Source organism: Geotrypetes seraphini, chromosome 10 (genome assembly GCF_902459505.1).
Source record: "Geotrypetes seraphini chromosome 10, aGeoSer1.1, whole genome shotgun sequence".
In the NCBI taxonomy this organism is placed as follows: Eukaryota; Metazoa; Chordata; class Amphibia; order Gymnophiona; family Dermophiidae; genus Geotrypetes; species Geotrypetes seraphini.
Window position 1 is genome coordinate 105,533,817 of NC_047093.1, and position 26,929 is coordinate 105,560,745.

The 26,929-nt window shown below is 45.0% G+C and overlaps 1 protein-coding gene across 1 annotated transcript in view; it reads right to left on the bottom strand.

Annotated features, from left to right (window-relative positions):
* Window positions 1-936: 936 nt before the first annotated feature.
* Window positions 937-26,929, bottom strand: part of MEGF9 (multiple EGF like domains 9) — a 109,672-nt gene continuing 83,679 nt past the window's right edge. The window contains exons 4-6 of the mRNA XM_033961584.1: window positions 14,551-14,700; window positions 4,261-4,524; window positions 937-1,498 (exon numbers count right to left, since the gene is read on the bottom strand). Coding sequence (XP_033817475.1) covers window positions 1,041-1,498; window positions 4,261-4,524; window positions 14,551-14,700 — 872 coding nt within the window. The 3' untranslated portion in view covers window positions 937-1,040. The remainder of the gene's footprint in view (window positions 1,499-4,260; window positions 4,525-14,550; window positions 14,701-26,929) is intronic.

Sequence of the window (26,929 nt, forward strand, 5' to 3'; positions counted from 1 at the left end):
TATTTTTTTTTTAAGGACAGCAGAATGTGTAAAGACTTTTGAAAGCCATATTGCAAATAGTCCATGAAGATTAAAACAATCCATCTAGTCTGCCCGATAAGGCGGATAAAATGGTAACTACCACCTACTACATGTTTTTGTTTTATCTGAAGTCATTTCATTGGTATAGTCAGCTAAGGTGCCTTATGCTTGATTTCTATTCTCTTGCCATAAGGGATCATCTGTGTCATGACTGTCTTTAATTCCTTCTCTGGTCTTTCAACTTAGATTCTTTTAATTTATGGTGTAATTCTCAATATCCTTTCATTTACATACAATATACTTTAAGGTCAAAACAATCTCTCTAGAGCAGACATGGCCAACTCCAGTCCTTGAAGGCCGAAATCCAATCGGGTTTTCAGGATTTCCTCAATGAATATGCATGAGATCTATTTGCATGCACTGCTTTCAATGCACATTCATTGGGGAAATCCTGAAAACCCGACTGGGTTCCGGCCCTCGAGGACCAGAGTTGCCCACCCCTGCTCTAGAGTCTGTAATAGATTAAATGAATTCACATAAAATAGCCCGTTTTGCCACTTAGCGTGTATCCTAAGTAGTTTTTGCCACTCCATTATGCCTACGGGCAGGGTGAAAGAAACCAGTACTAGACACCCTCAACTTCTCTGGTTGACATAGAGGCATAGCCAGTGGAAAGGAGTGGGCTCAATCCAATTTTTGCCTCATGTAGCCATCAGCAACTAGGACATGAAGAAGGGATGAGACAGGATTGTTTGATTCACCTCCTCTGCCCCATAGGTATTATGCTGCCCCTGAATAGGGACCATCATTATATCCACAATAGTTTGTCACACCTCACTGCAGCACTCATATTTTAAACACTAAATCATGTTTAGATCTTACCTATTTTTAATGTTACATTTTGCATCATCTTAGCTTCTCTACAACCCAAAAAATCATCTCTCTGGAATTGCAGTATGGCACATGATATGCCTTTTGTAACTGTTCCATCTGCTGTTGGAAGAATGGCATTAATTTTCTTAGGCTTTGTAGTTGTTTATGGATGATGTCAGTGATAGCTGTCCATTTGGTGCGATTTCATTCCCATCATCTTCTAGTAAACCTGAAACATCTGCATTTGGGATGCTGTCATGGTAGCTGCTAAAACTAATGTTGTCCTCCTTAAGTTCAATAGTCCAAAATGGTGCATTAAGCTTTCTGCTTTGATATTCACGGTACATATACACAGCACCTACAAATCCCATCAATAAGACCACAACAATGATGATCACTGTCAAAATAATTATATTAAATTGAGTCCATGATACATCTGCTAATGTTGAAGTGCTGTTATCAGAGGAGCTTACTGAAAATATATTAGTTATTTGTAAAGTTGTAGGTATTATAGTATTGTTTGAAAGAGGAGTTGAAAATGATGGTATCATAGTAGAATTTGCATCTATATTGACACGTCTGGATTCTTTAGTGCCAGGAATTTCTAAGAGACAAACACAAACAAAAGTCAGACATTGAAAATTTAAAATGCCTTAACTATAATGCTCTTTACTGAACACATATAGCTGTTGCACCAGAAAAAGTCTGTTCTCACAATGAGTGCAGTAAAATGTGCTTTTACAAGCAAGGAGATGTTTAGATAATGCAATAAAATAATGTACATATGCACTGAACAGGGCACAATGGCATCTTACACAACTGATGCAGTATAAGAATGTGCATGAATGTGCACATATGCAAATAAACAGTGTTATTATACTCCAAAACTTCTAAAGCAAGAGAGCCACTACTACACTCAGCACTGTTCAACACCTGGTGATCACTTTATATGCCACCACACACAACATGGTTTCAAAGTGGGCACATCAGAAATGTATGTACTGATGAACTTATATACTCTGCTTTTTCACTACAATGTCAAAGAAAAATCTTTCTTTCCTCAACCACAGTTTAGCCTTTTTAGTAAGAGAAGATTATATACCTACCTCAATAATCTTCTTTCTATTAACACAGTACACGAGTCCTGACAGTAGGTAAATATCCCATACTTGTGAGTTGGCTGCCGGCAGGGCCGGTTTTACTGGTGTTATCTGATCTAAAGACTACCGTATTTTCGCGGATATAACGCGCGCGTTATACGTGATTTTACGTACCGCGCATACCCCTCGCGCGGTATATGCCTGAGCGCGGTATACAAAAGTTTTTAAACATAGTTCCCACCCCGCCCGACGCCCGATTCACCCCCCCAGCAGGACCGCTCGCACCCCCACCCCGAACGACCGCTCGCACGCGCTCCCACCCGCACCCGCATCCACGATCGGAGCAAGAGGGAGCCCAAGCCCTCTTGCCCGGCCGACTCCCCGACGTCCGATACATCCCCCCCCCGGCAGGACCACTCGCACCCTCACCCCGAAGGACCGCCGACTCCCCAACAATATCGGGCCAGGAGGGAGCCCAAACCCTCCTGGCCACGGCGACCCCCTAACCCCACCCCGCACTACATTACGGGCAGGAGGGATCCCAGGCCCTCCTGCCCTCGACGCAAACCCCCCCCCCTCCAACGCCGGCCCCCCCCCCCAAGAACCTCCGCCCGTCCCCCAGCCGACCCGCGACCCCCCTGGCCGACCCCCACGACACCCCCACCCGCCTTCCCCGTACCTTTGTGTAGTTGGGCCAGAAGGGAGCCCAAACCCTCCTGGCCACGGCGACCCCCTAACCCCACCCCGCACTACATTACGGGCAGGAGGGATCCCAGGCCCTCCTGCCCTCGACGCAAACCCCCCTCCCCCCCAGCCGACCCGCGACCCCCCTGGCCGACCCCCACGACCCCCCCACCCCCCTTCCCCGTACCTTTGGAAGTTGGCCGGACAGACGGGAGCCAAACCCGCCTGTCCGGCAGGCAGCCAACGAAGGAATGAGGCCGGATTGGCCCATCCGTCCTAAAGCTCCGCCTACTGGTGGGGCCTAAGGCGCGTGGGCCAATCAGAATAGGCCCTGGAGCCTTAGGTCCCACCTGGGGGCGCGGCCTGAGGCACATGGGCCAAACCCGACCATGTGTCTCAGGCCGCGCCCCCAGGTGGGACCTAAGGCTCCAGGGCCTATTCTGATTGGCCCACGCGCCTTAGGCCCCACCAGTAGGCGGAGCTTTAGGACGGATGGGCCAATCCGGCCTCATTCCTTCGTTGGCTGCCTGCCGGACAGGCGGGTTTGGCTCCCGTCTGTCCGGCCAACTTCCAAAGGTACGGGGAAGGGGGGTTGGGGGGGTCGTGGGGGTCGGCCAGGGGGGTCGCGGGTCGGCTGGGGGGGAGGGGGGTTTGCGTCGAGGGCAGGAGGGCCTGGGATCCCTCCTGCCCGTAAGGTAGTGCGGGGTGGGGTTAGGGGGTCGCCGTGGCCAGGAGGGTTTGGGCTCCCTTCTGGCCCAACTACACAAAGGTACGGGGAAGGCGGGTGGGGGTGTCGTGGGGGTCGGCCAGGGGGGTCGCGGGTCGGCTGGGGGACGGGCGGAGGTTCTTGGGGGGGGGCGGTCGTTGGGGGGAGGGGGTTTGCGTCGAGGGCAGGAGGGCCTGGGATCCCTCCTGCCCGTAATGTAGTGCGGGGTGGGGTTAGGGGGTCGCCGTGGCCAGGAGGGTTTGGGCTCCCTCCTGGCCCGATATTGTTGGGGAGTCGGCGGTCCTTCGGGGTGAGGGTGCAAGTGGTCCTGCCGGGGGGGGGATGTATCGGACGTCGGGGGGGGCATCAGGCTTTCAGGATGGGGACAGACCTTCAAGGGGGGACAGGACTTCAAGGGAGGACAGTGCACGGAAGTCAGGGGGGGTGAACGGAGAGTCGGGACAGCGCACGGAAAGTCAGGGCGGGCGAAAGGAGAGTCGGGCAGCATGCGCGTTATATGCCTGAGCGCGGTATAGAAAAGTTTTTGTACATATCATCGTGATTTCTGCGCGCTATACCCCTGTGCGCGTTTTACAATGGTGCGCGTTATATCCGCGAAAATACGGTATATTGCCATCACAAAGGTTATGGTTCTAAATTATTTAACTGTGAAAGCCCTAGAATGTGCTACAGAAATCATGTCCCATTCTATGATCAGACCAGGAAACTGGCTTTATCAGCACTATTGTTCCAGGTGCATTTACTATGCAACTTGTATTTCTGATAGAAAATTGATTTAATGTCTAGGATTTCTAATCACTTTTGCAGTAATTAACTAAATAAGGTAGAGTATATTAGATTATAGATGAATGTTACCTGTTTTGGTGCAGTTTTCAGTTGGATCCCTACTGTAGCCTTCTTGACATTTCTCACAGTGGTGGCCAGTAGTATTGCGAGTACAGTTTAGGCATTGGCCTGTCTTTGGGTTACAGATGTCTGGAAATTTTGCTGTGTCCACATTTCCATTACAATCACACTTCACACAAATGGTATCATGTAAATAATAACCATAGTCACACTCATCACAGTTGGGGCCACTGTATCCTATATTACACTTATCACACACAGGTCCATCAGATCCTGAAAAAAAAAAAAATAAAAACAATTATCAGCAGAAATAGTGCCTCCTAGTTTTTCTAGACCAGCAGTCCAGCATTAATACTAAAGTTTATACTACCATTGTATTTAGTAGAACCTTAAGTTATAAATAATTTCTCAAATTAGTTAAGGTTCAGTTAAAAAACATAGAGAAATACAAATCCTCCGCAGGAGTATATAGCACTGAATAAGGTAGATATAATAGGCATCTCAGAGACCAGGTGGAAGGAGGACAATCAATGGGACACTGTTACCTGGGTGCAAATTATATCACAATCACAGAGTAGATCAAATTAGGGGGGGAGGTTTGCACTATATGTTAAAGAGGGAATTGAGGGGGGTGACATGATAGCTTGTTCTTGAGCGGATGCTTGTGTGTTTGGCTCCGCTTACAGTACTAAAGTTCTAGCCTTCAGAGGATCTTGATTTTGGACTTGCTACACTGCAGTAACTTAGTAGAGGAAATGCTGACAAAAATTCTGCAGCCGGGCAAAGGGAACACAACATATTTTCTCACCAAGATGGTGGTGAAGGTTGGCAGAGGATGTCCTGCAAGTGTCTATGCAGCACTTATCACAGCTTTTAGACGATAAATTAGCCAAGCTCCATACTTCCATGGAGAAGCTCAAGGATGCCATTGTGGGGCACATGACACAAATCCAGCATATTGAGGAGCAGGTGTCAGCTCAGTAGGATTGTTTGGCATCATCAGAGGGGCAGTTGAACGCCCTTGAAAATCACGCGTGTCTGCTCTTCAATTGGATGGAAGATCAGAAAAATTGGGGCCAGCGCAAGAACATCAGAATTGTTAGTGTGCCAGAGAATATCAAAGTTTCTGAGCTCCAAAACTTGCAGAACACCGGCTTACCCAGGATTTGGGATTGCCCAACAGTGCGGAACCAATAGTGATTGAGCGAGTTCACAGTGTGGGCCAGAGGCAGGAAGGTAATGGAGTATCCAGGCCCTGGTCGATGGTTGCCCGCTTTCACAAGTATGCAGTCAAAGCTCGGCTGCTGGAACTATTCTAGAGAAACTGGAATTTAGAGTATGAGTAGACAGGTGCGCAGGTGGTATTCTCATCCATCCTCCCTGTCGAGGATAAAGGCTAGAGCACAGAAGCTCACATCCTATAGATGAATGGATAGCTACATCGAGAGCATTTTGGCTTCCTGGACCATTCGATGATTTTCCAAGAGCTGCTGAGTAGGGATGGTGTGCATCTGTGCATAGAGGAGATCGATGCTTACAATCCAAGGAAGAAGATGAAGAGAATTAGTGAACAGCTCTTTTGCACTATTAAATACAAGATCACCGAGCTCCCTCTGGAAGAACTCAATGAGCTTCTCCTTAAATGAAAGCACCAATACTGTTGCCTTATCTGCTGGTACCATCGGTGCAGCAGTTTGCCTCAGAAAGCCTGATGTCGACAAGGATGCATACCTCAAAGGAGGTCACTGTTTGGTCTGCATCAAGGGACTCGATGCTGTTGCAACCTTTGATGCTGGTTGGGAAGTGGATGGCTTCTTAGCTGGCTTCCCCGATGGTGCAAGATCTCCTGATATTGACGTCAATGCAGGAGTCTTTGACGTTGATTGCTGCGAGGTCTTGTCAATGTCCATGGCCGCACTGAATAACTTCTCATGTTGGAGATGACGGGCTTTGATATAGCGCTTCAGTAAGGTGGAACACCGGGCGCAAGTCTCCACCCGGTGCTCAGGACCAAAACACTGCAAACACCAACTGTGAGGGTCGGTGACTGAAATAGGCTGCCAACACCTACAGTACTTTTTAAAGCCCATTAATGGTTTTGACATGGATGGAAAAATGACTTCTGCAAAATTAAACTCAATTTTGGCCCGAGGGAGAACCCCAAAGGCCAAAGCAGATAAGAAAAGAAAAAAAATTTAGTTTTCTTTTCTACAGATTTTCTTTTTTTAAGAGAATAAGTAAGAGAAAGAAAAAAAATACACTAGAAAAACTAGTCAGAAGAAAATGTGAAGCAGGAAGGCAACACGGACTGACGGAATTCAATCAGAAAAGTACTTCTTTGCTCCACGGAAAACGAAGAACTGAGGAATCGCGAGCCTATGTCGGGTGGGAAAGCACTCACGCATGTGCGGGGTGGGCAGTTACAAAGTTTCTAAAAACTTAAAGTAGTGATGCACTTTTAATATTGTCTGTACGGGGCTCCGTGGATGACGTCACCCCACATGTGAGAATATGCTGCCTGCTTGTCCTGGGATAAAAATTATTTTGCAATCTGTTATGGTACAAAGATCATCTGATAATGTTGTCTAAAGGCTCGTTTTACTAAGCTGCGATAGCGTTTTTAATAATAATAATAATAACTTTATTTTTATATACCGCAGTACCACAAACAGTTCAGTGTGTGCAGAATTTTAGCACACGCTAAACCCGCGCTACGCAGCTAGGACTAACAGCAGCTCAATGCTAGCGTTAGCGTCTAGCGTGCGCTAAAACCGCTAGCGCAGCTTTGTAAAAGGAGCCCTAAGTCAAGCTTACATTCCGCCCAGCACCGCAGAAAGCAATTTTAAAAGATGTTTGATTATGTGCTTTGGATATTTAGGCCTGAATTCTCTAGCCGGCGCCATTTGCAACTGCCTTAAAAGCGGCTGCTGATTGCGCATCAATCACTTGATGGCGCCAGGTACAGAATCATGCCTCTGTCAAAGGTAGGCACCAGAAATATAGATCAGGATTTTCCAGGTCTACATTTCCAGCACCTACATTTGATGTGAATCGTGCCTCTGTAGGCACTTTAGGCTGCCTAACGGCACTTCCAGCATTAACCATACCTAAAGCTCCTAAAGAGGTGTGATTCCAGTGTCTATTTTTTTTTAGGCGCTGGTAGGCACCTTGAAACTCGGTTAAAACATCATTCAACAGCAGTTTTTAGTGAGCTTGGGCACCTAAAAAATCGGCAACATTTAGAGCAGCTAGACCTTTATGCCTACATGGCCATCCAAGCCCTCCCTTGTGACAGTTTTTGGACGTTTTTATCCTTTGAAAATGAGCCCCATAATTTTACTCCAGGAACCATTCATGGATCAAAAATCAGACACATGTTTAAGGAGAGGTGAACTGAAACATAAGCATGAGTGATCAATAGTTGCAGCCCAGAACATCAGATTAAGGTTGAGATGCTTCACAGCAAACATCTGTAGATTCTATAAGAAAGAGTTAGAAACACAGATACTCATCTTGTGTCTGGTTTTGAAGTGCTAATGATGGAAAATTTTCATACAGAAAGGCATAACAAGGTGCCATGTCTAATTCATTGGAAAATCTGAAAGCATTCCTTGACCACTGGAGTAATATCATGCAGGCAGGCCAGAACACAGTCATCCCAGTCACTCAGAAAGAAACAGTACATCTAGGCAATAAGAAAAGGCAGGCACACAATAGAAATCAATCCAATGCATTCAGAGCTCAGACAGATCCCTTCTATGAGAGCAGGAAAATTTCCTAGGTGGCCATAAGGGGAACCAGAGGGAGCTGAAGTCTGCTTCCCTCTCAGCTAGGTTAGGGTGTGGCCCTGCAAAACTTAAGCCCAGCTTACAGAAGCTACGCAGAGTAGTGCAGGAGCAGTTGCTACAAAAAGCTCTCCAGGCCACGCAGCAGTCTGAAGAAGACCTGATGGAATGGCAGAGTCTTGAGGAACCACAGACCCCAGAGCTGAGCTAGAGCCTGTGCCTTCAGAGGAAATGGAAGTGAATCTATCTGTATTGGGCAAATAACAGTTTGTTTGCTTTTCTCTTTTGAATGGAGAAAGACTTGTACTTAAAAAAAAAAAAAACCAACACACCATTGGACTGTTTTTCAACAAAGCTGTCAGGAAGGTCTACTGGGACAGTCCCCCCTCCCCCCTTTTTTTGGGAAAAAGAAAGTTTTTCTCTTTTCCTTTGTTTGTGGGACTCAAACACTTTTTCTTTATTGTTACTAGAGCCTCAAAGCAGGTGGCATTACTGGGGATTGTTAAGTTGGGGAGTGTACTATGACATCTGGGTGGAAAATTATTTTGAGGGATACTTTTAAGTGCTATCAAAAAAAGTAATTTAAAAGCAGACACAGCAACTTTTGCCCCGCAATCAGCTCTATGGAGCAGGAACCTGCCAATGCTTGTGTGAAGCATGATAAGGCACTGTAATCAAAGTGACAAACCCTTATAACAAGATAAACTTTTGTCTTTGTTGCAAGGGCCCAGTGAGGGGAACTTTGCAAGGATTACTGAAGTCTGGGCACCTTGCTGGGTTGTGGCCTGTTGCCAGCCCAAAGGACTGCTGTAGTGTTGTTTCTTCTTTTGAGGAGTGTTTTTCTTCTGATACTTTGGAGTAAGGCAGCCCAGGAGGAGTTGGTTTTTTGGGGGGACTTACTGATACTTGTTTTAACTGTTAGAAGCAAGTGGTTTTTTTTTCCTTCTTTTGGCTTGATGATGTCTGTTTAAACTTAAACTGTAGGAACTTACCTGAGAGTTTTGAACTATCCATCTTTTAAGAAAGGAGGTATAATAAACCTGAGTTTTTTTTCTCTTGAAAGTAAGAACTGTTTGGGGAGTTTTCTTTTCTGTTTGAGTTGCTAAAATCACTCCCTTTACAGCCTGTTTGGCATTTTCACCCTGAAGGGCCATTCTCCCTTTTGAGAGGCATGCTAGTCTCGGTAGTCACCCACCACAGCACTACCACTATGCTAAGGAAGGCCAGGTGGGTGACAACATTTACGTACTAGGTAGGTCACCCGCAACCAGCAGGACTTTGTTTTTCTTTCTTTTCTGCTGGGCAAGGGGAAAATGTGTGTTGAATTTATAAGTTCAGCACTCCCAATCATTTTTAAAAGTTGATTCCTATGACCTCATTTCTGCACCACTGTATTTTCTAAAAACAATACATGGATCAAACTGGTCTTGCTGGCACAGTTCAACTGGTTTTAAATTTATCTGTCTTGATATCATTTTCAGATGTTCATGAATGATTCTGTATCTGTATCTGCAATTTATCCTGTGTTTTATAGTTTACCTTGGAGTTCAATTATCACCCCAATATCAATTAATCTTTTCATGGCACTTTTTGCCATCTTAAGAGACCTTTGCTTTCTCCTCATCACTTTCCACATAGTGGTTCATAGCTTCTTTCAGTCTTACAATTCCATTTTTTTGTCTTTCTTCTTTCATTAATACGCCTGATAAAAAATTGTTTCCCTTTTTCACATTTCTAGCCATTTGCTCTTCTGCATGCACTTTTGCCAGGCATCTCTCTCTCTCTCTCGGCTTCTTTTAGTTTCATCCAGTATTCCTTTCTGTACTTCTCTTCCTGAGCTTTTTTTTTTTTTTTATATTTCACAAATGCCAACTCTTGCTTTTATTTTCTTTGCCACTTATTTGGATAACCATATCAGTTTCCTTTTTCTATTGTTATATTTCCACACATAAAGATCGGTAGCCATTTATATTGCTCATTTCAGCTTGCACCACTGTTTTTCCATTTCTTTATGTCCTCCCATCCTATCAGCTCTTTCTTCAGGTATTCCCCCATTTTATATAAGTCAATACATTTGAAATCTAGAACTTTGAGTTTTGTATGGTTGTCCTCCAGTCCTCCACTTTAACTGTTATATCAAACCAAATTGTTTGAAAATCACCCAGCCCAGCCCAGCACCCACTCAGACACTGGAGACATTTTCCCCAGTTGTAAGCACCAGATACAGTACAGTGGTACCTCGGTTTACGAGTGCACTGGTTTGCGAGTGTTTTGCAAGACAAGCAAAACATTTGCAAAATCGGCACCTCGGAAACCGAGCTTCCCTCAATTTGCGAGCGGCGCCCCCTGCAATCCTGCACCCTCCCCCCCCCTTCGATACGGCACCCCCCCCCTCCACTCGCGTGAACTCGCAGGCCTTGAGCATGCGCGGATGCTCAAGGCCCAGCAAAGAAGAGGAGGCAGATTTTCGGGCACCGGCACCAACGCACAGGACATGCCTGTGTCGGTGGCCAGATGGAAGTAAGAAGCGTGTTCAGGTGGGTCTGGGGGATTTCAGATCACGGCGGGGGGGGGGGGTGCCGGATCGCAGGGGGGAGGGTGCCGAATCGCGGGGGGTGGGGGGAACATATCAAGCGAGTTTCCCTTAGTTCCTATGGGGAAACTCGCTTTGATATATGAGTATTTTGGTTTACGAGCATGCTTCTGGAACGAATTATGCTCGTAAACCAAGGTACCACTGTATCGTCTTTTACCTCATGGAAACTCATGTGTCTGACAGAGTACTTTGAAAGGCATCCACAATCTCTCTACTTCTTTCTGATTCCATAGACAAAATTTTCCAATTTGTATCAGGCAACTTAGATTGTGAGTCCCCTACGGACAGGTACCTGCATGTGATGTGTATAGAACTGCATATATCTTGTAGTATTATAAAAATGATTAGTAGTAGTAGTAGTTGGTTGAAATCACCCAGCAACAGAACCTCCCCTTTCTTTCCCAATGTTTGGATATCTGCAACCAGATCTTTATCAATTTGCTGTGATTGTGTCATTTTTCTCCCTAATTGTACTCTTTTCTCAAAGTATTGTAGTTCCTACCCTTTTTCCTCTTTGTTCCCGTTTGTCTTTGTCTGAGTATGTCACATATATTTTAATTGTCAAATGCAAACCCTATTTTGTCACAAACTGTATTTTAATTGTACACCGCTCAGAAGTCTGATTGAGTGGTATAAAAATTTTTTAATAAACTTGAAACTTGTATACAACACACATGTAGAAAAAAGTTCCATCTTCTTTTTACAAAGCGATCCATATTACTTCTTCCTTTCCCCAAGTTCCCTACATTTCAGTCATTTGGATATTGTTCTCTACAGAAAGAGCTACTCCTCCGCTTTTTTGACCATCTCTGTCCATCCTAAAAAAATTACAGCCCGGTATATCTGCCCCATTAGAGAAAAAAAAAGCACCCCTCCCCCCCATCAATGACGGGCAACTGGTTTTTTTTAACATCTCTGTCTGTCCTAAAAAAGATTATAGCCCGGTATAAAAAAAGAAAAAAAAGCACTCCCCCCTCCCACCACCAATGTAGCTTAAGAAGATGAATCACTAAACCTTTGCCCGATCCAGAATAGGCGCCAAGCTTGGCAAAAACTTTCAATACAAGGCATCAGCCATGTAATCCACTCTGGAGATGAAAAAATCCAAATCACAAAGCACTACAATGTCAGGATCATGGCGCAGCTTGGAATGGCATGCCCAAGCCACAAAGAAGGAGGCCATCGCCGCTTTAAACACCAGTAATGGCCAAATCAAACAGATGCTTAAGGAAGAAACCAATGTGTCGATCCTGGACATCCTTCAGGAAACCCTCCCCCAAGCGCTGGGGGTGACCTGCGCCACCAAAGAATTTACCTTCGGGAAAGAAAGTGCTTTTTAAAGAAATACGCCATGGGATAAAGCTGCACCATGGCTTGAGCACATTTCAAGGGACCCTCTGGAGGCAGATTGTGGCCTCTGGTCACTCATGAGGGAACATTCCGCAGTGACTGGCTGTTCCGTCTGCAGCTTCAATTCCTGCAGAGATTCAGAGATTAAATCCACAAGCTGTGCGGGTTTGAAGAATCTGCACACAGTGGTGTCCTCCCCCAAATCACGGGCTCCACACAGGTCCAAATCCTGGAGATCCACCAGATTTGCCACATCCATGGCCACTGGCAGAGGAATGGTGCAACTGCAGGCACAGCCAACTTACTACTCCCCGGTACCCCCCGCAGGAAGGCAAGAAGGCAGACCCTGGTTCTTCAGAGGCAGGGGTCCTTGTGACTGGCACAGAGGCCAGTGGAAGGGAAACAGGCAGAGACTTTTTAACTAAGTATGCCTGATAAAGCATATTCACAAAATCCAGGGGGAAACCATCCTCTGCGATGGGAGCAGATTTCTGCACCTCAGATTTGGAATGCTTAGAAGATTTATGAGTTTTATTGCCGGAGCCACATTTGCATTTCACTGAAACACCACCAGCATACTTCCCAGGGCCCTCTGATGCCAATTTCACAAAAGTTGGGGCAGAAAATGCTTGAAGATCCTCCCCGGAGGTCAAAGGCACCGCATCTGAGCAAATATCACCCCCCTCGCAGGCCGAAGCACATATGGAACATGGTTGTGCATCTGACAGCCATTCACCGTAAATGAGGCATGAATCTATCCCACCCTGTCCTATTGAGGCCATCTATGAGGTTTTCTTGCAAAAACAAAGCTGGGAAGTATGAAAAATAATTTAAAATTCAAATCGGGAAAAATACAAGATAGCTGCCGCGGGTGACAATTTTGATTTTAAAAAATAGCCTGGGAAAATCATAGGAGCCCACAAAAAACAGTGATTTGGGAATTTTAAAGGGGTGGAGGGGTAGGGCATGCAGAGAAACCACCCAAAAGGCCATTATGAAGACCCCCCCCAAAAAAAATTCTGATTTAGGCTGTCAGTTCTTATTGTGACATGTGTTGAATGAGAGAAACTGCAGGCACAGCTAAAACAGCTCACAAGGAGATCCTCTGCCTCAGGGAACTTGGAAAACTGGATTTCATCACTTCTGACTGCCACACCAGCCTGACCACCACAGCCAGAGACCTCTGCCACCTGTGGACACATCGCACAAATGTCTGGCACAGGAATGCAGTCTGGATCCAATCCTGGTCGCACCTCCATGAAACTGCTCAGCCTGCGCTCCACCCAAATAGCAGGCGCACCTGGGGTGAGCAAACTTTCAAGGGAATGGTCCCTGAGTCCTGATCTGATGTGCAGGCTGTCCAAGGGGCTTACTGCCAGGCAGGGAACCCCCCAAGAAGCAGACGTTCTCTGACAGTCTGCGATCTGCCACAGTCAAGGATGTCCCCATAGGGAACTTCCACAGCACAAGGGTGAAATACTGAAATATCATGAAAGAAAACATGAGCAGAAAAGATAAGCTCCTACAGCCTGGCTTGTAGGAAGAAAGACTGATGAGCACAGGAGCATGCTCAGTGATGAGGTATGAGGGGGGGTGGGGTAAAAGCCTCTGAAGTTTGAGGCTTCCTACAGATCCTGATGGGTGGAGAGAAATAACCCACTGGTCCCGGAATAAAGTGGGATTGTACAAAAAAGACTGATACTTATGCAAGACCTTGATTTTAGACATCTACTAATCTCCTAATGTAGATATAATCCTCTCTAGATTGTGTTCCATTCATACTTTTTCTTCAGCTGGCTTCTTTAAGATTTTCTTCCTTTCCACCTACCATTGTGTTGTATGTTTATAGTCTTAATAGAATACATCCCCTACTCTCACTGTCTGCCTTTCAAGCTCTGTTTGGTATTTGAACTAGAGAATGACATGAGAATGGATACCCACAGTTAATCACAGGGCAGGGACAGGATGGGGATGGGACAAGGACAAACTTTGTTCCTGTGTCATTCTCTAAAAGCTTGGAACTAGTATCAATATGTAAAATCTTTTAGACAACTGGCAACTGAATTCAATGATTAAACAAAAACTGCAGAAGTTGCTTTTGGATTCAAATGAGCTACTGTTAAATGACAAAATTTGTGCCATGTCTGCTGATCAGACTTCTATCAATGTCATTCCATCATATGTCCAGCTGCCTCAGCATCTTAATATTACTGCAACAGATTCATCCATATTTGTCCCTTTTTATACTTTAATAAAACGATTTAAATATAAAATCATAAGTGTTTGAGGGTTGTGCAAATAAGGACAGAGTCTATGGGGACAGAACTTGTGGGGAAGGTGCAGGAAAAGAGTCTGCAAGGACGAGGCCAGAACTCGGGGTGATGGGGTGGGGACAGGGATAAACTTTGTCCCCATGTTATTCTCTAGTTTGAACATCCGTTGGAAAGTACTTGCTCTGTGCTTTTGGTTCACATAGCAGTCTATGCAATCTTAATCATTATCATGTTAGTTTATTTTTATGAGGCTCAAGTATTTGAACTAGAGTAAAATCAGAAAATATGAACCCACCCTGGTGACAGCTGCCAGTAGACATTACTGTAGAACAAGGGCACTGCAAACACTCATCAGAGAGCAAAGCATTTTCTCTTCTGTAGAAACCAGCCTTGCAGTTCTCACACTTGGCTCCTTGGGTATTTTCCTGGCATTGTGAACAATTTCCTAAAAGAAAAAGATGGGTAACATGCTAGTGATCAATTTACATCAATGCACATTGTACAAAGCACATTTTCTTAGCCACACAATTTGGAAGAATACTAAAAACATTGGTCTCAATTTACAAAGCACACAGTATGCAGCAGTACCCGGATACAATTTAATCAAGATTCCCAAAGCAGATAACTAGATAAACACTGATAAACCTGGCTTTAAAAATTAAAATTAATTTCCAAAAAGAAGGATGTTGGGTATAACCAAGTTGATATCAGAAACTACAATTATGAAACTGTCTGGTTTTGTACATGGCTTTGGAACATTATGGGGCTCATTTTCAAAGCACTTTTTAAGTACCATAGTAACCTATAGTACTTTTGTGAGTCTAAGTCAGAGGTCTCCAAAGTCCCTCCTCGAGGGCCGAATCCAGTCAGGTTTTTGGGATTTCCCCAATGAATATGCATTGAAAGCAGTACATGCACATAGATCTCATGTATACTCATTGGGGAAATCCCGAAAACCTGACTGGATTTGGCCCTCAAGGAGGGACTTTGGAGACCCCTGGTCTAAGTGCTCTGAAAATGAACCCCTATGCAAGTATTGTCATAGTAATTCATGCCATAACATCAACGTTTGATTACTGTAATACAGTCAACACTGCCTACAAAGAATTTATCCCAGTTCTAAATGATTCAGAATGCCATGGGATGGCCAACAGTTTAAATATGACGAGGAAGCAAGATGGCGGCGGGAAGGTCAGTCATGAATTCAGCAGTCGGGTTTGGGTATTTTGCATAAGGTTTTACTAATTTGCATGGGACGATCGGGATCGGATCGCTACAGGCCTTAGTGAATCGGGCTGGATGGAAATCTGGTCGTTAAGGGCTCGCAAACCTATCAGTACATGATCAGTTTGCTTAGTGAATATAGCCCATAGTCCCTTTCAGTTCCTTGATGACCCTCAGATGGATGTCATCTGGTCCCGGGGATTTATTGCTCTTAAGCCTATCAATCTGCATACCTCCTATAGACTGTCCGTCAACCCTGAGTGCCCTTGGGATGGGTCCCAAAGTGACGGGCTGGGTCAGGAACTGGTTGAGTGGAAGGCAACAGAGGGTAGAGATCAATGGAGATCGCTCTGAGGAAAGGGATGTAACCAGTGGTGTGCCTCAAGGTTCTGTTCTTGGGCCTGTTCTTTTTAACATTTTTATAAATGATATTGCTGAAGGGTTGTCGGGTAAGATTTGCCTCTTTGCGGATGATACCAAAATCTGCAAAAGAGTAGACATGCCGGATGGTGTGAATAACATGAAGAAAGACATGGCGAAGCTTGAAAAATGATCTGAAATTTGGCAGCTAAAATTTAATGCTAAGAAATGCAAGGTCATGCATTTGGGCTACAAAAATCAGAGGGAACAGTACAGTTTAGGGGGTGAAGAACTTATTTGCATGACGGAAGAACGGGACTTGGGTGTGATTGTATGTGATGATCTTAAGGTGGCCACACAGGTCGAAAAGGTGATGGCGAAAGCTAGAAAGATGCTACGTTGCATAGGGAGAGGTATGGCCAGTAGGGAAAAGGAGGTATTGATGCCTCTGTATAAGACTCTTGTGAGACCTCATTTAGAATATTGTGTACAATTCTGGAGGCCGCACCTTCAAAAAGATATAAAAAGGATGGGGTCGGTCCAAAGGAAGGCTACTAAAATGGTGTGTGGTATTCGTGATAAGGCGTATGGGGACAGACTTAAAGATCTCAATCTGTATCCAAGTTTATTTATTTTTGATATACCGTTTATCATACAAGTGTCTAAATGGTTAACAATAAAATATAGTTAAAAATTAAAATCATGTCTAAGCTAAAAAGGAGGGAAGCATTGACACACTGAGGTACATGAAACAGGAGGGAAGTGAGGAGAGAGAAGTGATTAAATATATTGTAATAGAAAAAAATAAAACAAAAAGGGAGGGAAGTGATAGAGGGAATTACATTTAGGGAGGACGGGCTCGCTTCAAAAGAAGTGATTTGATTTCCGAAAGGGTTCCACAAAAATAAAGGATGATTTGTCAGGGGGACCTGCAATTAAAGAGAATAGGCATCTTTAAAAAGAAAAGTTTTGAGTTTGTTTTTAAATTTATCTAATGAGTTTTCTAATCGGAGATCGGTGGGAAGGGCATTCCATAAAGTCGGAGCTGTAACGGAAAAAATGGATTTGTGGGTAGTGTCATAGAAGAGTTCTTGTATCGGGGAAATAAGAACATAAGAATTGCCGCTGCTGAGTCAGACCAGTGGTCCATTGTGCCCAGCAGTCCACTCACGCGGCGGCCCTTAGGCCAAAGACCAGTGCCCTGAGACTAGCCTTACCTGCGTACGTTCTGGTTTAGCAGGAACTTATCTAACTTTGTCTTGAATCCGATCAAGTTTTGGTTACTTGATCGGAGAGCCCTACAAGATGCATATGGAATTAAAAGTTTGTCAATGAAAGCTGGTTGATGAGAGTTTTTAGTTTTGAAGACAAGAAGTAATATTTTATAAGTGAGGTGGGTGTGTGATGGGTAGCCAGTGTGCCTTTTGGAGTAGGGGAGTGACATGGTCGTATTTTTTTGCATGGTAAAGAAGTTTAACAGCAGTGTTTTGTAATAGTTGTACCCGACGGATTTCTCTCTGGGTTATGCCTTGGTAGAGGCCATTACAGTAGTCAAGTGTCAAAATGACAACAGAATGAATCAGAATGTTGATAGAAGGGGAATCAAGGAGGGAGGAGATAGAACAGATAAGTCTTAGTTTGTGAAAACATTTCTGTGTTACAGCACTAATTTGTTGATGAAATGTAAGGTCTCTGTTGAGGATAACGCCAAGAAGTTTAACATTGCTGTCCATCTGAATGGGGGAGGAATCAATACTAAGTTTCCACGGTGGCTGTTACCCGCTGCTAGCCGTGGGCAACCCACCGAAATAGTAGGGGGAAAGAAAGTGCTCGCTGCGGGTTCGGGGACAAGGCCATCCACCGCCCCGTGGAGCAGTGAATGGTTTTGTCTCCGCAGTTAAGGGAGGGAACGTGCGCGGCCTCCTCCCTCCTTCCTACCTAACAGCCGCATCTATCTCCCTCCCTCCCCCTTACCTTCGTGGTGCGTTACAGTGTAATTTGTGCAAGCCGCCGGAGACTGCCTGAAATCGTGTGTGTCTGCTGATGGAAGGTTCTCTGACACAACCGGAAGTTGCGTCAGAGGAGAAGCTACCGCCCGCGGACGCATGCGACTTTAGGCAGGTTCCAGCGGCTTGTACAAATTACACTGTAACACGCCACGAAGGTAAGGGGGAGGGAGGGAGATGGTCGGACTGCGCAAGGGGTGCTGAAGGGCGGTGGCGAGAGGAAAGGGTGGTGGTGGAAAGGAATGGAACAGACACTGAAGGGGGGTGGAGAGGAACAGACGCTGAAATGTGGAAGAGAGAGTGGGGAGAAGATGCTAAAGGGAAATGGGGAACAGAGTGGGGAGAAGACGCTGAAGGGAAATGGGGAACAGAGAGTGGGGAGAAGACGCTGGAAGGGGAGAAGACAGAGATGCCAGACTATGGGAGGGGGAGCGGAGGGAAGAAAATGTATGCCAGACCAACTGGGGAGGGGGGTGAAGGGAGAGGCACAGTAACAGAGCAAATGGAAGACACAGAGAGAAGACAGACAGTGGATTAGAAGAATTGAATGAGAAGATGAGGAAAGTAGAAACCAGACAACAAAGGTAGAAAAAGAAATTTCTATTTATTTATTTATTTGCTTTAGGATAAAGTAGTTAATTGGTTGTGTTGATAAAAATTTATAAACAAAGCCCTGCCAGCTGAACATCGCTTTCTCTAGTTCAGCAGCCAAACTTTGATTTATAAGAAAGGAATAAGCTAAATATTGCAGTACTGAGACTTGTATGGATGCTGCAGGGATAGAAGTCACGGGGACAGGACGGGGAAAGTGGTGATGGGGATAGGGCGGGGACAGGAATGGTGGACGGGGATAAATTTTTTCCCCGTGTCATTCTGTAATCCTAATTTTCGTCCCTTCAGGCACTCTTGTCCTTACTTGGGCCCTTCCGTGGGCCAGTGTTCCTCTTCGTCTGCCAGACCATGCTTTGGCGGTTCTCAATGTTAGCTGTCCACAGGGAGTCATCCAGCGGCTCCTGCAAAGAAGCAATTCTGACATAAGGCCAGTGTCTCCCCCCCTCCCCCCCGCACATCGGGGGACGGTTGTCGGTTTTTCTGGTGTAATGGCAGGGTCTTGGAGGTTCTCAGAGATGGCTTTAAACTGGAAGTTCTCAGAGATGGCTTTAAACTGAAGTTTCTCTGACTGAGTATTTTCTGGATTCCCTGCTGGGCCGCTCCAAGAAGGTGGTTCGGGTGGATATCACAGTCCACAGATTACTCAATATTGCAGCCATAGAACCTATTCCAGAGTGAGACTTGAGCTCCGCTCTGCAGATTACTAGATATTGTGGCCATAGAACTTGTTCCAGATCGAGACTTTGGAAATAATCGATATACTTCATCTTTCTAAAGAAAGGCTCTGATGATAGGAGTCCAATTGTGGACCTCAAGGCGGTCATTGCAGGGTTGAAAGTGCCTCGCTTCCACACAGAGACAGTGCACTCAGTGATAGCATTGGTGGTGCTGGGGCAAATACTAGCGTATCTTCACATTCCCATTTTTCCGTACCACCGGAAATATCTGAGGTTCCACGTCTTGGGACAATGCCTTTTGAGTTGGTGGCAGCACCCACGACCTTCACCAAGGTGATGGTGGTGGCCCATCTTTGCACTCTGGGTGTCCTGATTCACCCGTATCTGGAAGACTGGTTGATCAGAACTCCCTCGGAGTCCGAGAGGCGTCATTCTGTTCAGCAGGTGGTACAGTTGATGCAGCTGGGTGTTCGATTTCAGGAAGAGTCACCTTGAGCCGATTCCTGATTTGGAATACCTAGGCATTCAATTTCACACAGAACAGAACAAAGTGTACCTGCCTGTGTCCCGTCAGGAGAAGCTCCGTCAGATTATCAAGGACCTTCTGGTCAGTTTCTATAGGTTCTGGGGACTATGTTGGCAATGATTGATGTGGTCCCTTGGGTAAGAGCCCATCTGTGTCCACTGCAGGATGCTCTGCTTTCATGCTGGTATCCCCATTACATGTACCCTTGCCCTGGATGATGGTGGTGCGGAACAGTCTTGCATGGTAGATATGACTCCTCTCGCTATCCAGGGATAGGGTTAAATAGTCATTTTTCTCAAAGGAGGAGAGTAAACAGTGGAGTGCCACAGGAGTCTGTACTGAAACCAGTGCTATTTAACTTATAAATGATCTGAAAGTTGGAATACTACACTGTTCAAAGTTGTTAAAACGCATGTGGATTGTGAAAAATTGCAGGCGGACCTTAGAAAATTGGAAGACTGGGCGTCCAAATGGTAGATGAAATTTAATGTGGACAAATGCAAAGTGATGCACATTGGGAAGAATAACCTGAATCACAGTTACTGGATGCTATGGTCTACCTTGGGGATTAGCGCCCAAGAAAAGGATCTGGGTGTCATCGTAGACAATACGATTAAATCTTCCATCCAATGTGCGGCGGCAGCCATAAAAGCAAATAGGATGCTAGGAATTATTAAAAAAGGGATGGTTAACAAGACTAAGAATGTTATAATGGTCCTGTATCGCTCCACGGTGCAACCTCATCTGGAGTATTGCATTCAATTCTGGTCTTCTTATCTCAAGAAAGATATAGTGGTGCTAGAAAAGGTTCAAAGAAGAGCAAACAAGACGGTAAAGGAGAATGGAACTCCTCGTATGAGGAAAGAATAAAACGGTTAGGGCTCTTCAGTTTGGAAAGAGATGGCTGAGTGGAGTAGAATGGGTACAATTGGACTGAATTTTTACTCCGTCAAAAATTACAAAGACTACGGGACACTCCATGAAGTTACAGGGAAATACTTTTAAAACCAATTAGAAGAAATTTTTTTCACTCAGAGAATAGTTAAGCTCTGGAACGCGTTTACAGAGGATGTGGTAAGAGTGGATAGCGTAGCTGGTTTTAAGAAAGGTTTGGACAAGTTCCTGGAGGAAAAACCCATAGTCTGTTATTGAGAAAGACAAGGGGGAAGCCATTGCTTTACCTGAATTGGTAGCATGGAATATTGCTACACCTTGGGTTTTGGCCAGGTACTAGTGACCTGGATTGGCCACGGTGAGAACCCAGTAAGGCTATTCTTATGTTCTTATATTGACCTGTCTGTTACAGTTCCTCGGGTGGTCAACTTACAAAGGTTCTACTGTATTTGGCGTGCATAGATATGTGATAGGATGGAGACTTTCTGAACAGATAGATTAAATTGTCGACAGTCTGCACAGGTAGATAAACTCGATCCTGAGTGGTGTCCAGCAGAGCTCCTATGAACTCTAAGGTCTGCATGGGTTGGAGATGTGATTTCTGGTAGTTTACTGCAAACCCCAGTAGCTCTAATAGACAAAATGTGGAGTTGATGGCATTCTGAGCTTGCTGTAATGATGATGCCATGATCAACCACCTGTCTAGATAAGAAAATGCGTGCAACCCCTATGAGCAAAGGGTTGCAGCTACTATCATCAGGCATTTCGTAAACACTCTTGGTGCCGACACCAGGCCAAATAACCTGTACTAGAAATGATGAGAACTCACTTGGAAGCAGAGATATTTCCTTTGGGCAGGTAAGATTGCAATGTAGGTATAAGCTTCTTTGAGATCTAGAAAGCAGAGCCAATTGCTCTTCTCCAAAAAGGGTAGAGTTCCCAGAGAGACCATGTGAAATTCTCCTTCATCAAGTATTTGTTAAGAGTATGGAGGTCTAGAATTCAGCAGAGATCTTTTTCAGTATCAGGAAATACCTAGAGTAGAACCCTTGACCCCCCTCCTGCAGAGGAACTTACTACTAAAGATTACTAAAAATTAGCACAAGCTAAATGCGCACTTTAATAAAAGGACCCCTTAGTCTTAATAGAAGTATAGGGTTACAACCTCTCCAACCCCATGCCAGCTCTGTGATGTAAACAAAGAGAGGGAGAGAAGTTGGACACAAGGGATGATGTAGAGGGAGAATAGATACACTGAATATGAGGGTAGTTGGGAAGAGAAAGGGAGAGATGGTGGACCCTGGGGTGGTGGGAAAGGAGGATGAGATGCTAGATGAAAGAGTAGTTGAGAAACAGAGAGATGGTGGCTCTGGGGATGGTGGGGGTTCATCGCTACAGCTGCGGGGATGGAGACGAAAAAAGGAAAGATGCAAGACCTCCAGGGAAGGGAAAGGAAATGGAAGGGGAGGAAAGAGATGGAAGATGGATGGTTAGCACGGAAAAAGAAGGAAATGACAAAAGGACAGGAGACCCTGGCAAGCGAGTTATCAGAAGACAACCAGAGCATGGGACCAACATGATTTGAAAAATGACCAGACAACAAAAGGTAGAAAAAAATAATTTTATGGCCAATCTCTCCTGCCGCGATACATCACCCCCCCCCGACAATATTGGGGCAAGAGGGAGCCCAAGCCCTCTTGCCCCGTGGCACCCCTGACCTCCCCAACGACATTGGTGCAGGAGGGAGCTCAAGCCCTCCTGCCCCAGGCACCCCCGACCTCCCTGACGACATCGGGGCAGGAGAGCCCAAGCCCTCCTGCCCCGCCAGCTGCGGCACCCCGCGACAACATCGGACCAGGAGAGAGCCCAAGTCCTCCTGCCCCATGGGTCCCCCCCCCAATTACGATCAGGCCAGGAGGGAACCCAAGCCCTCCTGACCTCTCGCCCCCACCCCCCCTACATGATCGGGCAAGAGGGAGCCCTACCCCTCCTGCCCAGGCGGACCCCCCCTATCCCCTATCCCCCACCCCCCACTACAATATGGGCAGGAGGGATCCCAGGCCCTCCTGCCCTCGACACAACCCCCCTCCCCCCAACGTCCGCCCCCAAACCCCTGATCGGCCCCCCCCTGCTGACCCGCGACCCCCCCCACCGACCCCACCCCACCCCCACCCCCCTTCCCCGTACCTGAAATCATTGGCCGGACAGACGGGTGCCAAGCCCGCCCGTCCGGCAGGCCAGCCGGGTCCAGAATGGGGCCGGATTGGCCCAGGCAGCTGAAACCCCACCCACAGGTGTGGTCTGAGGTGCCTGGGCCAATCAGAATAGGCCCGGGAGCCTTAGGCTCCTCTTGTGGGCGGGGCCTCAAGCACATAGGTGGGCGGGGGCGGCCTCAAGCACATCTGTAAAGATGGTGATCGGTCATCAGTACATCAACGTTTGAGTGCATCAATGGAAAAGACACATGAGATGATGCCGATGCATGCCTGGTAGGGGAGACATGTTTATGCTTCTTAGCTAACTTATGAGACTCCCCCAAAGCCGGTAGCACCGAAGATGAAGAGGTAGAGTAAGTTGTCGATGTGGTTGATGCTGGAGTAATACAAGGTTGAGCGTCGAGGTCAGAGTCTCAAGCCATGCTCAATGTCCCTGAAGTTGTACCGGAAAGTTTTTTTCAAACCGTAATTTTCTGGCTTTAAGCGACCTCTTGTGCATACGAAAGCAAAGTGTGCGTGAAGTATCCCCATGGTCAGGACCTAGGCATTGTACAGTTAAGTGGGTCGGTGCCTGAAATGGATCTATTGCATCAAGTGTGTTGTTTGAAGCCACTAGGTGCCTTAGACATCAATGGAAAAACTACTGACACAAAGTCAAAGGGCTTAATGGCCCAGGGACCAAAAATGAGAGTGGATTCTTCCAGTGAGGGAACAGGTTGAAAATGAGCCCAAAGGTCTAAAATCCCAAAGTTTGGGGAGAAAAATTAAATTTTAACTAAAAATGAGGGAATATGCCAAACAAAATATTATGACAAAAAGGAAAAAAAACCCTCCCGCCCAAAAAACAACAAAACCCCAAAGGGAAGGCACAAAGAAAAGATGAAAATTTGATGCACTGAGAGAACTCAAAAACACAGTTTCTCAGCTCCACAGAAAACTAGGAACTGCAGGTCCTGCGAGCTGAAATCAAGTGGGAAGGCACCAGAATGTGTGCAGTATGGACAGTTCTAAAAATTTTAAATGACAGTACACATTTGACTGTCTGTACCAGGTTGTGTGGATGATGTCACTCGCATGTGAGAATATTATGCTTGCTTATCCTCAAAGAACATCTTTTACATCAGGGCTTCTGTACTCACTCCACCACTGGCTATGAGATGAGGTCACCTAATTCTGAAATGTAAATTTGCATGAGTCGACTCTCATTTGAAAGGAAGCTCAGGAATACGAGGGCATAGGATGAAGTTAAAAGGTGATAGGCTCAGAAGTAATCTAAGGAAATACTTTTTTACAGAAAGGGTGGTAGATGCATTGAACAGTCACCCAAAGAGGTAGTGGAGACAGAAACTCTGTCTGAATTCAAGAGGGCATGGGATAGGCACGTAGGATCTCTTGGAGAGAGAAAGAGATAATGGTTAGTGTGGATGGGCAGACTAGATGGGTCATTTCGCTTTTATCTGCCATCATGTTTCTATCTACCTGTCCTTGAAGAAATAAAATTCACTAAGATACGCTTGAAAAGCAAGAAAGCAAACTACCAGAAAGAGTAGGCTTCACTGAAGAAAAAAAAACATGTTAACTGTAGAGAAAAAAAGACCAAGTTCTGCTGCAGGTGTGCAGAAACTACTACAAGTTTGGAGGACCTGAAGAAATTCCTGGAAAATTTTGGAAGACACTGCCTGGTTCGGTATCATCATGAAGCCATTACAACATAAGAATAGCCATACTGAGTTGGACCAATGGTCCATCTAGCCCAGTAGCCTGCTTCAAACAGTGGCCAATCCAGGTTACAAGTACCTAGAAGAAACCCAAATAGTAGCAAAATTTCACGTTATCGATCCTAGGTAGTGCTGCCCGATTCAGGAAAAACATTTTCAATTCGATTCAGCCTATTGAATTGATTTTTTGCTTCAATTTTCCTGCCCAATTGGGTGTTTTTTTCAAACATCCTGGTGGGTTTATTTTATAGCCTCTTCACCCCCTTTGCCCTCTCCTACCCACACTGGCACTGTGGTGTAAACAAAATAAACAAACAAAAAAGACTTTTCCTCTCTCTGTTAAATCCTAGCTCACGTTCGCGGTCTAACACCAGCTCTGGCAGGATACACATTTCAAGTCTGACATATTGTAATCACAAAACAGAAAATAAAATTATTTTTTTTACCTTATTTAAATCATGTTGGTCCCACACTCTGGTTGTCTTCTGATAACATGCTTGCCAGGGTCTCCTGCCCATTTGTAGTTTTCTTCTTTATCGGTGCTAACCATCCATCTTCCATCTCTTTCCTCTCCTTCCATTTCCCTTCCCTCCCTCAGAGGTCTGGCATCTTTCCTTTTTTTTTTTTGTCTCCACCCTCGCAGCTGCAGTGATAGACCCCACCATCCCCTGATTCACCATCTCTCCTTTTCTTAACTACCCTTTCATCCAGCATCTCTTCCTCCTTCCCCACCACGCCAGGGTTCACCATCACTCCCATTCTCTACCCAATTACCTCCTTATCCAGTATCTCTATCCCCCCCTCTACACCATCTCTTGTGTCCAACTTCTCTCCCTTTCTGTTCCTTACCTCCCTAAATCTTATTGTCCACCATCTCTCTCCCTATCCTCTGTTTTTAGACCCATTATTTCTTCCCCCCCAGTCCAGCATATGCACGTCTCTTTGAACCCCCCCTTCCTTCCCTCCCTCCATGTACTTCTACACCCCCCGAAGGCCTGCTCCCCCCCAAAGCCCTGCATGTTCCCCCCTGGCCTCCCGGTCTTACCTTTCAAGTTCAAGTTTCAAGTTTTATTTAAATTTGATGGTTCGCTTAATATTTCTAAGCGAATTACATAAAATGTACAATTGGGGTAAAAACATTAAAAATATTAATAAAGTTTCTACAATAAATAAAACAGAACAATTTCAAACTGACAATACTGACAAATTATACAAAACTGGAATGAATTGGAGAGAACGAGAGGGAAAAAGTTACAAAATTTTTGTTTCCTAGTGCGGATAAAAAGAAGGTTGAAGGGGGGAGGGTAAAAACATTAGGGTTTGGGTATAGGAGACTGAAATTAAAATTTGCATGGAAGGATGAGAATTTAGAGATTGAATGCAGCTTTAAAGAGGAATGTTTTTAACTTAATTTTAAATGAGTTGAGATCTTTCGTATTTCTAATATACAAAGGAAGGGAATTCCAAACAAGAGGTGCCTTAACTGAGAAGATGTCGTGGCGTCTGGTTCCTATTGTTTTTAGTGAGGGGACCATTAATAGATCTTGTGTATTAGATCGGAGAAGACGATTTGAGGTTTGTGGAATTAGAAGGCGGTCAATGAACTGTGGTTCATTGGTAGTTATTGTTTTAGATACTAATAAAGCTATTTTATATGTTATTCTTTGATTTATAGGTAACCAATGCGAATTTATTAGGTAAGGCGTAACGTGGTCATATTTCTTCCCGTGATGAATTAGTTTAATGGCGATATTTTGTATAATTTGTAGTCACCTTTGTTCCTTATATGTAATGTTTAAAAACAATGAATTACAGTAATCTAGTTTCGAAATTATGAGAGAATGGACTAAGATGTTTAAAGATTCTATCTCTAGATATTTAGCCATTGACCGGATTAAGCGCAAGCGATAAAAGCAACTTTTAACGATATTATTGATATGTTCCTGATAGGTAAATTTGGCATCTAATGTTACTCCTAAGATCTTGAGCGATGGTACTAGAACGATTGAAGTGTTTTCGATTAAAAAAGGAGTGGAAAGCTTTAGGTCCTGTCTAGTTGGAAAGAGTAGTGCCTTTGTCTTGGATATGTTTAAAGCTAATTTATTTTGAGGAAGCCAGTTTTTAATTTTTTCTAATTTTTGATTAATTTGAATTACATCATTAGGATTTTCTGGGTTGACTAAGTGAATTAATTGAATGTCATCTGCGTAGGCGTAAGTGGTAAAACCTATGGATTGACTTAAGTTGAGTAAGGGAGCTAAAAAGATGTTAAATAATAAAGGGGATAGAATTGAACCCTGAGGGATTCCATAGTTGTGAGAAAAAGGTTTAGAAAATGTATTCTTGAACCGTACCGTGGATGTTCGATCAGATAAAAAAGAAGTGAACCATTGTAGAGATACTTCACTAACGCCTATGGATTGTAGTCTGTTTATGAGGAG